Source organism: Dipodomys spectabilis, unplaced genomic scaffold (assembly GCF_019054845.1).
Source record: "Dipodomys spectabilis isolate Male_0828 unplaced genomic scaffold, ASM1905484v1 ptg000054l, whole genome shotgun sequence".
NCBI classification, from domain to species: domain Eukaryota; kingdom Metazoa; phylum Chordata; class Mammalia; order Rodentia; family Heteromyidae; genus Dipodomys; species Dipodomys spectabilis.
Window position 1 is genome coordinate 43,358,110 of NW_024870731.1, and position 15,174 is coordinate 43,373,283.

The 15,174-nt window shown below is 61.3% G+C and overlaps 1 protein-coding gene across 1 annotated transcript in view; it reads left to right on the forward strand.

Annotated features, from left to right (window-relative positions):
* The window catches only part of Grip2 (glutamate receptor interacting protein 2), a 30,715-nt gene extending 16,760 nt beyond the window's left edge, over positions 1 to 13,955 (forward strand). Inside the window, exons 14-24 of the mRNA XM_042680021.1 lie at positions 1,974 to 2,054; positions 3,180 to 3,246; positions 3,329 to 3,474; positions 4,392 to 4,536; positions 6,322 to 6,461; positions 6,908 to 7,087; positions 7,844 to 8,018; positions 8,893 to 8,998; positions 10,354 to 10,497; positions 11,914 to 12,060; positions 13,797 to 13,955. Coding sequence (XP_042535955.1) covers positions 1,974 to 2,054; positions 3,180 to 3,246; positions 3,329 to 3,474; positions 4,392 to 4,536; positions 6,322 to 6,461; positions 6,908 to 7,087; positions 7,844 to 8,018; positions 8,893 to 8,998; positions 10,354 to 10,497; positions 11,914 to 12,060; positions 13,797 to 13,955 — 1,490 coding nt within the window. The remainder of the gene's footprint in view (positions 1 to 1,973; positions 2,055 to 3,179; positions 3,247 to 3,328; positions 3,475 to 4,391; positions 4,537 to 6,321; positions 6,462 to 6,907; positions 7,088 to 7,843; positions 8,019 to 8,892; positions 8,999 to 10,353; positions 10,498 to 11,913; positions 12,061 to 13,796) is intronic.
* Positions 13,956 to 15,174: the final 1,219 nt, after the last annotated feature.

Consider the following 15,174-nt stretch of genomic DNA (forward strand, 5'->3'; position numbering starts at 1 on the left):
TGGGGTCCCCCACACCACGCTGGGCAGCGCATCTTGGGTCTGGGCTCCCCCCCCCACACCACGCTGGGCAGCGCATCTTGGGTCTGGGCTCCCCCACACCACGCTGGGCAGCGCATCTTGGGTCTGGGGTCCCCCCCACACCACGCTGGGCAGCACATCTTGGGTCTGGGGTCCCCCACACCACGTTGGGCAGCGCATCTTGGGTCTGGGGTCCCCCCCACACCACGCTGGGCAGCGCATCTTGGGTCTGGGGTCCCCCCCACACCACGCTGGGCAGCGCATCTTGGGTCTGGGCTCCGCCACACCACGCTGGGCAGCGCATCTTGGGTCTGGGGTCCCCCACACCACGCTGGGCAGTGCATCTTGGGTCTGGGGTCCACACCACGCTGGGCAGCGCATCTTGGGTCTGGGGTCCCCCACACCACGCTGGGCAGCGCATCTTGGGTCTGGGGTCCACACCACGCTGGGCAGCGCATCTTGGGTCTGGGGTCCCCCACACCACGCTGGGCAGCGCATCTTGGGTCTGGGGTCCCCCCCACACCACGCTGGGCAGCGCATCTTGGGTCTGGGCTTCCCCCCACACCACGCTGGGCAGCGCATCTTGGGTCTGGGGTCCCCCCCCACGCTGGGCAGCGCATCTTGGGTCTAGGGTCCACACCACGCTGGGCAGCGCATCTTGGGTCTGGGCTCCCCCCCACACCACGCTGGGCAGCGCATCTTGGGTCTGGGGTCCCCCCCACACCACGCTGGGCAGCGCATCTTGGGTCTGGGGTCCCCCCCCACGCTGGGCAGCGCATCTTGGGTCTGGGCTTCCCCCCACACCACGCTGGGCAGCGCATCTTGGGTCTGGGCTCCCCCACACCACGCTGGGCAGCGCATCTTGGGTCTGGGCTCCCCCCCCACACCACGCTGGGCAGCGCATCTTGGGTCTGGGGTCCCCCACACCACGCTGGGCAGCGCATCTTGGGTCTGGGGTCCCCCCCACACCATGTTGGGCAGCGCATCTTGGGTCTGGGGTCCCCCCCACACCACGCTGGGCAGCGCATCTTGGGTCTGGGGTCCCCCACACCACGCTGGGCAGCGCATCTTGGGTCTGGGGTCCCCCCCCCCACGCTGGGCAGCGCATCTTGGGTCTGGGGTCCCCCCCCACGCTGGGCAGCGCATCTTGGGTCTGGGGTCCCCCCCCCACGCTGGGCAGCGCATCTTGGGTCTGGGGTCCCCCCCCCACGCTGGGCAGCGCATCTTGGGTCTGGGGTCCCCCCCCATGCTGGGCAGCGCATCTTGGGTCTGGGGTCCCCCCCCACGCTGGGCAGCGCATCTTGGGTCTGGGGACCCCCCCCCCACGCTGGGCAGCGCATCTTGGGTCTGGGGTCCCCCCCCCACGCTGGGCAGCGCATCTTGGGTCTGGGGTCCCCCACACCACGCTGGGCAGCGCATCTTGGGTCTGGGCTCCCCCACACCACGCTGGGCAGCGCATCTTGGGTCTGGGGTCCCCCCCACACACCACGCTGGGCAGCGCATCTTGGGTCTGGGGTCCCCCCCACACACCACGCTGGGCAGCGCATCTTGGGTCTGGGGTCCCCCACACCACGCTGGGCAGCGCATCTTGGGTCTGGGGTCCCCCACACCACGCTGGGCAGCGCATCTTGGGTCTGGGGTCCCCCCCACACCACGCTGGGCAGCGCATCTTGGGTCTGGGCTCCCCCCCACACCACGCTGGGCAGCGCATCTTGGGTCTGGGGTCCCCCCCCCATGCTGGGCAGCGCATCTTGGGTCTGGGGTCCCCCCCCACGCTGGGCAGCGCATCTTGGGTCTGGGGTCCAGTACTGACTCTGCCCTCACCAGAACCCGTCAGCCCTGTGGGATTCGCCTCCCTCACCTGTTGGGGCGTGCTGGGCCGGGGCGGCCGTCGGGGGCCCTCTGGCCGGGCCAGCACCGTCACTGCTGTCCCTCCTTGTCCCCGCGGTCTGCAGAGTCTGTCATCCCCAGCAGCGGGACCTTCCACGTGAAGCTGCCCAAGAGGCGCGGGGTGGAGCTGGGCATCACCATCAGCGGTGAGTTCCTGCCCCGGCCCCACAGGGTACCGCCCGCCTCCCGGGCCTTTCCAGAGGCCCCGACACCCCCGTGCTGGGGAGAGGCTCCAGGGAGGGACTGGCCACCTTTAGTACCAGTCCTTCCACCCGTGAGGCCCTGTGGGATGTGCTCAGACAAGCCCAGGACTCTGGATGCCTCAGTTTCCCCGTTGTGCACTGTGGGGAGGGGGGAGGTTGGGTCTCGCAGCCTCACCACCTCCCAAGTGAGGGTAACTGGTTTGTCAGGACCAAACATGGGGCCAGGCTGGGGTTCCTGTCTCCCTGAGTGCCAGAGCCAAAGGACTGGCATGAAGATATGCAAAGAAATGGTGAATTCACAAGCTTTCCTACGAAGCGGGGACTGAGGGCACGCTGCGTCCTCACTGGCCAGGAAGGCTGAGGGCCTGGAGCACACCCAGCTCCTTCCTGCCCCGGGGCCTTTGTACCGGCTGCTGGCTCCGCTCTCTCCCCTTCATTCAAGTCTTTGCTCAGTTGCCACCTACAAGTCTGGAGAATGTAGTACACTGCAAGAACACTTGTCTAGTCTCAGGTTTGCGCACGTGCGCACACACACACACACACACACACACCCTTGATAAAGAATTTGTGCCTCGGCACAGGCCCTCTTTAAATTATTCATGTTTCCCGCCCTGCCCGCGGCGTCAGCCCCTGAGGAAGTGCGGATCGCACGGTGGCTGCTCATGATGCTGAGGCCCCACACACGAATTCACTGGCTCCTCCTGCCTGTGCCCTGCCCTGCTGTGTCCTACATGCCTGGCACACAGCAGGGCTCTGGGGCCTGGGGCCGAGCCACCAGCCCACTCCAGGCCTTGCTGGGACAGCTCGGGGAGCGGCCAGGTGGACAGGAAGGGCTGCTGGTCACCGGCCCAGAGCCCTTGTGGGGCCTGTGATGGCCACAGCCCTGTCTGATGTGATCACCATCTCCATTTTTCAGAAGGGAAACTGAGGCATGGGGAGGCAAGCCGTTGGCTGGCCATCCCCCCACCAGGAGGTAGGGGTCCCCTGTCCTGACTGCCGGCCTCCACCGCCCACCCCGGGGCTGAGGCCGTCCGGGATCGGGCTCGCTCATGGCTCCTCTCTCCGCAGCGGCCAGCAGGAGGCGGGGGGACCCCCTGATCATCTCGGACATCAAGAAGGGCAGCGTGGCACACAGGTAGGTGTGCCCCAGACCGCTGGCACCCTGCGGCTCACGGCACCCGCCTACACACGTCTCCTGCCCTGCCCCGTGCACGCAGGACGGGCACCCTGGAGCCGGGTGACAAGCTGCTGGCCATCGACAACATCCGCCTGGACCACTGCCCCCTGCAGGACGCCATGCAGATCCTGCGGCAGTGCGAGGACCTGGTGAAGCTCAAGATCCAGAAAGATGAGGACAACTCGGGTGCGCCCGCCCTCCCCCCACCCCCCTCCACGCCACGCCCGTCCCCCCCCCCCCCCCCCCCGCCCGGTGGACGCCCAACGAATGCCTGCAGGGCCTCAGGCTCTCCCCAGGTCTCAGGGAGCTTGAGCCGCTGCCTTTGGTCTCCCTGTGTCCCAAACCTGCATGGCGAAAGAGGAGCGGCTGCTGAGTGGGGGTGGGGCTGTGTGTGCTGGTGAGGGCTGAGAACGCCAGCCCCTGCCCGCCCCCCCCCCCCCCCCCCCCCGCACAGGCGCCCCAGGGGAGCGAAGCGGGAACTGCAGAGGCTGGAGAGGGGCGAAGCAGGGCGGACCTGAGGTCCGGCAGCGGCCGCTCCCGCCCCCGTGGACGAGCCTCTCACGGGCAGATTCTTCTTCCTTTTTAAAAAAGCTAGAAACCTGGGTTCTTCCAACCACCATCTTCTTGTTCTTAGGGTGATGCACAAAATCAGTCGTTTTCAGCATTTCCCATGCCTGTCATCCTAGCTACTCAGGGGGCTGAGATCGGAGGATCTCAGACTGAAGCCAACTCAAGCAGGAAAGTCTGTGACTCTGACGTCCAATGAACCACCAAAAAGCTGGAGGTGGAGGTGTGGCTCAAGTAGCAGAGCTCCAACCTTGAGCAAAAAAAAAGAAAAAAAGCGCCCAGGGACAGCGCCCAGGCCCCGAGTCTCTGCATTTCATCTCTTCTATGTCTTTTTTTTTCTTAATGGCAAGCAGGCAGCAGGCTGGGGAGGAAGGGAGACTCAGGGCTGTGCCGTGTGGCTGTGTATGGATGGGTGATGAATACCACGGCTGTGCCAGGACCCCGTGGCGGAGCCCAGCTCCTTCCTCTCCTGCTGACCCCCACCGCTGTCCCTCGCTGCTGTCCCCACCCTTGACCCTTGCCACGACCCCTTGCAGATGACCAGGAGGGCTCGGGGGCAGTCAGCTACACGGTGGAGCTCAAACGCTACGGCGGCCCCCTGGGCATCACCATCTCTGGTACAGAGGAGCCTTTCGACCCAATTGTCATCTCTGGCCTCACCAAACGTGGCCTGGCCGAGAGGTGAGCTGGGACCCGTGGGGATGGGGGTGGGGGGGCAGACCTGGAACCAGACGAGGGCTTCGGGCCCAGCTAGATTCCGACTTCTGTTCCGAGTCCATGCTGAGTGATACCGAGCAAGGCACTGGCCCTCGGTGAGCAGCAGCTCCCCATCTATACAATGAAAATGTCAGTCCAGCCTCCCAGGGGAAGGGACCGGTCAGGCTGGGGGTGGAGGGGGGCGGCCGGCAGACCCAATCCAGGAAAGTGCTGGGCTACTCTGTCCCCTCCTGAAGTGAGCTTCAATGCCGCTCTGGCAGCGCCTCTGGGCTCCTGAATTTGGGGGTGGGGGTGGCAACGGCACCCCGGTGCTGGGACCAGCCCAGATGGGGAAATCAAGGCCTTGGGGCTTTCTTGTTACCCTTCCCCTAGGAAGTGCCCCCCTGAAGCACTAGGGGCCGTTAAGAAGGGGGCCCCCACTTTCCCAGAGAGAGTGAGTCTCCGCTTTCTCCTCTGGCAGCAAGGTGTTAGGTGAGCTTTGGGGCAGGAGGCCCTGGCTGATAAGGGGACCCCTCTCTGCCGCCCCTCCCCCCCCCACCCCGTCCCCGCTCTGGGACAGGCCACTCCCTGGAGAAGCTAGCACTTGTCCTTGATGGACAATTGAGGGAGGGTGGGATCTGCCGGAAGGCGAGGCATGGCGCCCCCTGCTGGGCTCCAGGCAGATTGTGCGGCCATCCTCCTGCAGAGGCCAGGTCCGCTGGAGTGGTACACCGAGGGTGCCGGCCCGGCACGGATAGGCCAGGACGGACCCCTGCCTGTCCAGGGTGAGGCCCCAGGGGTCCAGATACAATGCAATGTGTCAGCTTCAAGTGGCTGCATTCTAAAAGGACAAAGAAACCAAAGGAGACTGAAATGGGATTGATGTCAAACTATTAACCAAGGACCCGAGCCGTCCTCACAGAACAGCCGCCCAATACAGTGTGGACTTTAGATTATCTGCTAATCTTGGTTGGGACCGGTCAGTAACCCCTTCCTGAAGGTGTTATCCGGCCCGCCCCTTCCCCGGCCTCCAGAGCAAGGGCTTTCTGGGCAAGACCAGGTCTCTGCCCTCCTGAGCCCCCACTGAAGGTGTCCAGTGTTCAGTTCTCGCTCCTGGACCCCAGCCCTCCCCAGCTACCCCTGCCAAAGCGCCTTTCCCACCGCAGCCCTGGGCACTGTACCACTGTGCTCCTCCACTGCTCCCCCCTCACCCCCCCCCCCCCAGATCACAGAAGAGAGGGGCATGTGGCCAGGTTTCTGCATTTTTCAAAAAGCTCTTGGGGGTAATTTGAATCAATGACCCCTTAGAAAACTGCTGGGCCAAATGGGGCCTGCTCTGTCAGCCCTCCACGAGGCTGGCCCGGCCCCGGGGCTTGTGATCACGCTGCAGCCAGGGAAAGTGAGGCTCGGGAAGAAGAAAGGCTACAGAGACTCTCTTCTGGGGAGAATGAATCCACTCCATATATTTCACCCCTCGATTAGAATTGGAAAATAAGCATCAGGGATCCCCCATGTTAAAGGGAGACCCTGCCCAGGACCCTGTACTTAGTGTTTGGCAGCTAGTGTGGGGAGCTCTGTCATTCCCAGAGCGCCTGCTGGACGGTCCCCTCGCGATGGGCTTGAGCCCTCTGTTCTTGGGGCCCTCGATCGTGGGCAGCGGCGCCTCCCGTTCTTTGTCTTCTCTGCGGTAGGAGGTCAGCCAGGCCTGGCCCCGGGGCGTCCCGTGCCGAGCCGCTGCGTGTCTCACCCCGTGCCCTCGTCCCTCCTCAGGACCGGCGCCATCCACGTCGGCGACCGCATCCTGGCCATCAACAGTGTCAGCCTCAAGGGCCGGCCCCTGAGCGAGGCCATCCACCTCCTGCAGATGGCCGGCGAGACAGTCACGCTGAAGATCAAGAAGCAGCCGGACTGTGAGCCTCGCTCCATCCCCGGGCCGTCCCTCCACACCTGCCTGGCCTCCGGGCCGAGCCGTGTCCTGGCCACCGGCCCTGGGAGTGGGAAAGGGAGGATGGCTCAGACAACGGAACGGGACACTCCCGGGGCGGGGCGGGGTGAGGGGGAGGGGCCCAGAGCGTGCAGCCCCTGCGCCCTGCGGCCCCCGTCCTTAATGCTGTGCGCTTCCGTTTCCCCTGGATTTGGAGGGTCTTCCTTCTAACTGGGGTGCCACTACTGCTCCCTGTTTGACCTTGTGCAAGTTGTTCAGCTTCCTGAGCCTCCATTTCCCCATCTACGAACGAGCGTTGCCCCCTTGGCTGCCCACCCACACGGTAGCAGCCCCGGGAGCTGCCAGCCACGCTCGGGTGGAGAAACTGACTGAAGTTTGCTCGAGGTCAGAGGTCATGCCCCCTCCTCCTAGGTGCCCCCTCGCCCCGCAAGTCAGGCAGTCTCAGCGAGGCCAGTGATGCGGGCGAGGATATGCCTGAGGCCCTCGGTGGGGGCCTGCTGGCCGCCCGCTGCCCACCAGCTGTGCCCGGCGTGGACAGTGCCGTGGAGTCCTGGGGCAGCTCGGCCATGGAGAGGGGCTTCAGGGGTTCAGGTAACACTGGGCTCCTGGACAGGCCTTTGTGGGAGCCGGTTCCCTCAGCTGCCCCCGCCCCGCCCCTCTCCAGCTCTACTCTTCAGGTGCAGAGCTGAGCAGGCCCAGCCCCAGCCTGGGCCCATGGCCGCGAGTGTGGAGCGGGGCCTGTTTGGTTCAGATTTCCTCACCATGAGCTCGAGGACCAAGCCAACTCCTTTTCGCGCCCCTGTGTCTGGACGTAGTAGGTGCTCAGTCAGTGCACTCTGCATCCACTGGAAGACGTGGGGGGGGGGCGCAGAAAGCGGCCTCCCAGCCCATCCTGTAGGACCAGGCCCCCATGCCACCGCCAGGCCACCCCCTCTGCCCCTGTGCGGAGGCCTGTGACCTGCAGTTGAGCCCCTGGAGCTCCCCAGCTCCTCCTCCAGCAGCAAGGCCGGTTCTCCCTGGAGGCCCTTGCCTGCTGGGTGTCTGCTTCCCCAAGCCCAGCTCTAGATGGTTCAAGGCAGGAGCATCAGAGCAGGACCACCAGAGGCTGAAAGAGGAGGCATCAGTATAGGGCCTCCCTTCCTGGCTGGGCACAGCCATGCTGTGCCCACTGGAGCCCCAGCAAGAGCTCTCTGTTAGACAGGCAGCATAGCTGTGGAGGATGCTGGCTGACATGCACAGAGAGCGGCCGTTACGGTCCTGGTCCCTTCAGGTGGCTGGGCATGAGTCGGGGTGGGGGCGTGGCGAGGATGGACGGGACCAACACTGCTGCCCCTCTCCGCCCGCCAGCGCGCGCCCCGCAGGCAGCAGGCCGGGCTGCGATCCATCAGGAGTGGCAGCCTGGCAGGCTGAGGAGCCCCGCACCCGTCGAGCCCCGCAGGGCCAGCTACCCCCGGGCATCCCGTGAGTTCCCCGGAGAGGAGGAGGAGGAGGAGGAGGACGGGGCCTGGAATCCTCCAGCGAGGTCTGTAGTGGGACACCATGGCCAGGGTGGGGGGTGGGGGGGGGGGGAATAAGCTGGGCTCTGGGCCAGAGAGGTGGGGATGGGGGGTGGAGGGGGTATACGGGCAGATCTGGCAGCCAGGCCAGAGGAAAGGCCCAGGAGAAGGTGAGGGGTGGCGGAAGGGACTCAAGGGCAGAGGTGGGGGTGGGGGGTGGCCTGGCCGGCTCTCCTGTTCTGGCAAGTTCCTGTGCTCACGGGAGCCATGGTAGACCAGAACTCATACTCGTGCCTGGTTCCTGTCAGGCCCAGGCCCCTGGGCTTCAGGCATGCGGCCTACAGAATGGGAAGGGAAGAGCCGGCCTTCGGGCTTAGTGGAGGCGAGCGCTGGCAGGCCCCGGTGCCAAGGGCCATGGGGGCTTTGCACGTGACCTCCCTGCGGCTGACCGCTTCCTGGGGCAGTCCTCCTGTCCCCTCCATCTGTCTGTGTCCTGACGGACTCCAGCTCTGCCCCACCCCCATCCTACAGCACCCCATGTCTGGGGAGGGGGCAGCCCACGGCCCTTCCTCTGGGCTGTTCCACAGATCTCCTCTGTCTTTCTGTCCATCTCTCTGTCGGTCTGTCTCTCTTCCCAGGCGTCCTGTGTCAGCGTTCTCCACCCCATCTCATCTGCCCCTGTTCTAATTGGTCACCAACAGTCCTGGTCACCCCTAACTGCGTCCCTCCCATTCTGTGTCACCAACCACTGCCCTGGGGTCCCAGCACTGCCACCAAAGACACACGCCTGCCCGCCTGCCCACCCCATGGCCCCACGAGCCAGGCCCTGAAGACTGAGGCCCAGCCCGCAGTCCACCCACCGGCCGGCCAGGAGCTGATGCTGTGGTTCCTACGTTACAGCCCAGGCCCCGGCCCTGCCCGAGACGAGGGGCTCTGGAGAGTGCTGGGGGAGGCATTGGAAGACCTCGAGTCCTGCGGCCAGTCAGAGCTGCTCAGGGGACTAGAGGTATGGGGCAGGGGCCGCTGGCCGCAGGCCAGTGCATCTGGGCACACTGGGTGACGTGTGTGTGTGTGTGTGTGTGTGTGTGTGTGTGTGTGTGTGTGTGCATGCTCTCACATGGGTATCAGGGTCCAATGAGGCCTTAACACAACCATATATTATACATATATAAAACTGTGCATATACATATATGTATGTATATATATGTATATATTGCACATATACATATATGTGTATATGCACAGTTTTATATATGTATTTATATAGCCATGCAATATAGCCATGGAATATATATATATATATATATATAAAACCGTGCAATATATATATATATAGCCATGCAATATAGCCATGGAATATATATATATATATATAAAACCGTGCAATATATATATATAGCCATGCAATATATAGACATATGTATATGTGTATATGTGTGTGTGTGTGTGTGTGTGTGTGTGTGTGTGCGTGTGTATGTGTTTTGGTACTGGGGATTGAACCCAGGACATTGCACTTGTTAGGCAAGTGCTTTGCCACTGAGCTACATCCCAACCCCTTATTCCGTTTTGTTTTTGTGTGCCAGGACTGGGACCTGAACTCAGGGCCTGGGGGGCTACCATTTAGCTTTTTTGCTCAGGGCTAGCGCTCCATCACTTGAGCCACGCCTCCACTTCAAGTCCTAGGTTTTGGGGGCTTCTTTTGGTGGTTAATTGGAGATAAGGATCTTACAGACCTGCCCCCAGGCTGACTTCAAACCAGGATCCTCAGCTCTCAGCTTCCCCAGTAGCTAGGATTACAGGCGTGACTCACTGGCTCTCAGACACCTTTACTTCTTGTTCTATGAAAGCAATGCTACCATTGCTGTGCGTTTGGCGATGTCTCCTTTACTTTGTCTCTGGTGGGAGGCGGAGGAACCCCTGGGCCTGTGCACAGCTGTCCCCTCTGCCGGGACCCCTCTCTTCTGTCTCTTCCCACTGTTCTGGGCGCTTCCTTCTTCTGTCAAGCTCACCATTTTCTTATTTGTGTTTATGATTAGCAAGAGCATAGGGGTTAGGAGCCCTGACTTTGCAGCAAGACTCTGGGTTCAAATCTTATCTTGCTCATGAATAAAGTGGGAGAAAATGCTAAGGTGTGCAGAGGAGAAAATGAGTTCAGTGTGGATGGAGAGATGAACCAGTGGCAGCTGCAGGGCTCTCCTCTGGTTTGATTGGTGAATGACGCTCCACCCCGCCTAGGGCTCAGGGCCACCACAGTGACCCCAGAGAACAGTGCCCAGGGCAGGGGGGGTGGGGCGGGGGGGGTGCTGACTGACTGGTGGAGCAGGTGAGAGGCATCTGAGAAGTGGCCCTGTCCCCTCACAGAACTCCATCATGATGGGCACTGTGCCCAGCGCGGCCCTGGAGGGCAGACCTGGTCCCCGGCCCTGGCGGAGGGCCCGGGACATCCAAGAGTCCCACGAAGACCTGCAGGAGCTGCTGCTACCAACACCCTTGGAGATGCACAAGGTGGGCACTGAGGGCGGGCACGGGGGGGGGGGGGGGCTCTGAGGGCCACGAGCACCGGCCGTGGACTCACACAGCCCTGCCCCGTGGGCCTCTCCTCCACCACAGAGGAGGGGTGTTACACTAGGTGGTCTCCTGCAACGCTCATCGTGTGGGAGTGAGCACACCCGGACACGCACATACACATGCCCGTGACACTAACGGGCCATTTCCCACATGTGGTTTTCTATGGGCAGCTTGTGAACCCTGCTTGGTGGTGTTTTCCTGTGATCTCAGCACTCCGACGATTATGAATTCCAGGCCAGCCTGGGCTACACAATGAAACCCGGGTTCAGAAAACAGAAGGTGGGCACCAGGCTCACACCTGTCACCCTAGCTACTCAGGAGGCTGAGACCTGAAACCAGCCCAGGCAGAAAAGCCCCTGTGAGACTCTTACCTCCAATTAACCACCAGAAAACTAGAATTGGAGCTGTGAATTCAAGTGATAGAGTGGTAGCCTTGAGCAAAAAAGAGCTCAGGAATAGCACCCAGGCCCTGAGTTCAAGCCCCACAACTGACGGGGGGGGGGGGGTAGGAGAAGGAGAGAGAGGAATAAAACCTTTTTTTTTTTTTATTCCTGCTTGTATATACATATACAAGATATATATATACACACGCACACACACACGCACATACATAAAGATTTATAGAGCACACATATCGCTGTGCACGTGTGTATGTAATCAGCCCTCCTCATCTGCCAATTCTGCAATCAGACATTAACCAACTACCTATCTAACATATATGTAGGGGGAAGAACCTTTTTTGGTGTGCTGGGGCTCGAATCCAGGGCCTGGGCGCTGTCCCTGAGCTTTTTTGCATAAGGCCAGCACTCTACCACTTGAGCCATAGCTCCACCTCTGGCTTTTTTTTTCTCTTTTTGGTAATTAATTGGAAGTAAGAGTCTCATGGACTTTGCTGCCCAGGTGGGCTTGGAACTGTGGGCCAACCAAACATCAGTTTCTCTCACATCTTTCCATAACTACCTGGGGCCAGAAGCTGGCACCTGCCGGCACTCTGGCAGGAACACCACCGACCAGAGACCCCTGCGAGCCACGGCTGCCCACAGCCTGTGGGTGGCAGGCAGCGTTGCCCTTAAGGACCACAGGTGTCCGGGTGGCAGGATGCCCGGGGCCTCTCAGGTTCCGCAGGCCCAGAGGAAGCGGGACTGGGGCCTCCAGCTAAGGCCCCAGGGGCGCGGGGTGCTGTGACGTGGGGCCGGGGCGCATGGGGGCCTGGCATGGGCTCAGCAGGCTGCTGTCTGTGGAAGTGAGCTGGACAACAGCCTGGACCTGGACCCCAGGGGCACCGAATGCCAGCCCAAGGGGTGAGCTGCAGCAGGGCACAGTTCCAGGGCCGGCGCCGCCTCCTGTCCCCAGGTGACGCTGCACAAGGACCCATTGCGGAATGACTTTGGCTTCAGCGTCTCGGACGGTCTCTTGGAGAAGGGTGTCTATGTGCACACGGTACGCGCTGACGGGCCGGCCCAGCGTGGGGGCCTGCGGCCCTTCGACAGGCTCCTGCAGGTAAGGTGGGTCGCGGCAGTGACGGGGACCAGGCCAGACCCCCGCTTGCAAAAAGTGGGAAGGGTGGGTAGGAGCGATGCCCAGCACCAACACCTCCACCTGCAGCACCGGGCATTGGCACCAAGGAGGCAAGGCCCTGCGCCCACCTCCTTGGGGTCCCCATTTCCCAAGTAGCCTACACAGACACCTCCACAGGAGAAATGATTTGCTTTTTTTGGCAGTACCGGAGATTGAACCCAGGGCCTCATGCTAGCTGAGCAGATGCTCCGACCCCTTTTCCAAGATAGGGTCTGTTTACCACTGCAAGCCTGGGTCCAGACCCTGTGTGCTGCGATGCCAGGCGAGCACCCCTGGGCCCTGCCGTCTGTGGAGACAGAGTCTCCTGAACTTTTCTGTCCCCAGTGGCCTTCCACAGCCACTCCTCGGCTTCTGGAGGAGCCGGGATGACAGGCTTGGTTCCCCCTGAATTCACCTGTCTTCTTCCTTCACAATCTATTGGCCAGAGCCAGTCATGTGACCTACCTTACTTTCCCAAGGGAGCCTGGGCCGTGTGGCCTGGCCATCTAGGCTACCCTGGACCACCCAGAACCACTTCAGAACCACCCTTGCCCCCTGCCTTAGCTGATTATGTTCCTTTACTTGTTTTAGCCATTTTTATTTTCAATGTACTCATGTTTTCTCTAAATCGATGAGCCTTTTTCAATTTATGTATTTTTTATATCTTTTTTTTCTTTTTTTTTGGTCCATAGTAGGGCTTGAACTCTGGGCCTGGGCGCTGTCCCTCAGCTCTTCAGCTCAAGGCTAGTGCTCTACCACTTGAATCATAGCGCCACTCCCAGTTTTCTGGTGGTTAATTGGAGATAAGAGTCTCACAGACTTTCCTGCCCGGGCTGGCTTTGAGCCACGATCCTCAGATCTCAGCCTCCTGAGTAGCTAGGATGACAGGCGTGAGCCACCGACACTTGGCTAATTTACATTTATTTTTGAAAGGGAATTATCTCAAGAATGAAAAATCAGTATCCCTTGTCTAAGATGGACATTCAAGGTAAAATACAAACAAAACAGAAACAAGGACTGTCACCAAACAGTAGGCAGGAGGCTGTGTGTGTGTGTGTGTGTGTGCATGCGTGCATGTGTGTGTATGTGTGTGTGTGTTGCTGATGCTGAGTATGGACCCCAGACCCTTGAGCTCCATCTACCCTGCCTTCCATATACCCTACCTTTTATGTTGAAAAGAGAGAAAGCTGGCTACCCAGAGCTCACGCCTGTATTCCTAGCTACTCAAGAGGCTGTGATCTGAAATCTAGATAAATCTGAAATCCAGGCAGATAAATTGGAGTAACTCTTAATCTCCAGTTAACCAGCAAAGAGTTGGAAGTGAAGCTGTGGCTCAGATGAATAGTGCCAGCCTTGAGCGATAAAGCTAAGCAAAGGTGTGAGGCCCTGAGTTTAAGTCCTAGTGTCACCCCCCCCCACATACACACACACACACACACACACACACACACACAGAGGAGCAAAGTTAGAGGAGCCTGAAAGGTATGCAGGTGTCTCCCTAGAACATTCTCTTTGCTGCCTAACCAGAAGAACTGAGTTAATGACGAGCAACTTCCTCTGTGTGTACAGGAATTTAACCAAGGCTGGGGCAGGCCCCTATTTTGGGAAATCATACAATTCCCACCTCTTCAGCCACTCTACACATCCCCTGCCCTGTCCCTTGCTTGTGTCCCTTGCAGGTCAACCATGTCCGCACGCGGGACTTCGACTGCTGCCTGGCAGTGCCACTCCTGGCAGAGGCAGGCGACATCTTGGAGCTGGTCATCAGCCGCAACCCCCTGGCCCAGAGCCGCCGGATGCCCCGCACGCCAGCCCCCAGCAGCGCCCAGATGCTCTGAAGGCCTTCTGTGGTCCGGACATGGCAGGGCTGGGCTAGAGAAGGGCACACCTTGCTCAACTGTGTGCCTGGAGGTTCCGAGCCAGGGCTGGGCCTTGGTCTCTGCGCCCCACTTCTGTGGTCCCAGGCAGCGAGGTCCCAGCCTTAATTGGAGCTACATCTGGGTCTTCATCAAGTTAGGTCTCTGAGATGCCCAGAGAAGCCCCTTCCGAAGGGGCTGGGATGGCTGCGCAGCCAGGGAGAGAGGTGTAGGTGGGGGGAATGGGAGGATCCCCAGGCCCTGCCGGGAGCGAGCTCCCTGTCAGGAGAGGTAAGCAACGCAGGCTGAGGCCCTCCCTGAGTCAGGGACTGAAGTGCCAGGCGAGCGGGTGATGTTCCACTTCCTGATGGGCGGAGGCTCAGGAAGGAGCCAGCACCTTCCCTGGGCCCGACTCCTGGCGTTGGGGCTGGCTGGCACGAGGACCTCTAATTCTGCGTACCTTCTTAGGACGCCCCAAGCCAGGTGTCTGGTGTCCCAGCCACTGAAGGTCGGCGGCTTGTCCGTGGGCAGGAGGCAGAGGGGAGGTGGGCGCCTGGCGACGTCCCAGCCGTGGAGGGGGAGAGGAGCTGGGGTGGAGGTGGCGGGGGGGGGGGGGGGGGGGGGGAGGCCCGCAGGGACAGCCTCCAGGGTCCCGAGGTGGAGTCTGTCTCTCTTGCAACCTGGAAGCCCCGGCGGCCCTGGCGGCCCCACACCATTGCCTCCAGTTTCACAATGCAGCGAGAACCATTTGGTGTTGAGCACGGCCCAGGTGCGGTCTGGCCGTGGGTTTGGAGGGCTGCTGGGGGTTCCGCCGGTCCCCGTTTCCCTCCCACAGGGCTCTGAGATGGGTTTCAAACCAGGGGCCTCTCCTCCCCCGCCCTGCTGTGTGCTCCACTCCTGGGCCCCACAGAGGCCAGGGAAAGGCGCTTCCACCCAAGACCAGTTGCAGGAAGGAGCCAGCTTTCTCGGCCCTGGTTCCCTGTTGGCTGACCCCTGCGGGCTCGTGCTCCTCTGGGAAGTTGGGTGGACAGTGGCTGAGCCCAGGCCCTGCCCTCAGAGCCTCTGCGGTCACACTAGGGAGAAAGGCACTAGCCCCCCATGCAGGGGCGTCGAGTAAAAGCGGAGCTCTGCTTGGAGGGCTGAGGATAGCAGAGATGGCTCCTGGGCCGCCAGCAGCCACAAGCTGTGTGACCTTGGGCAG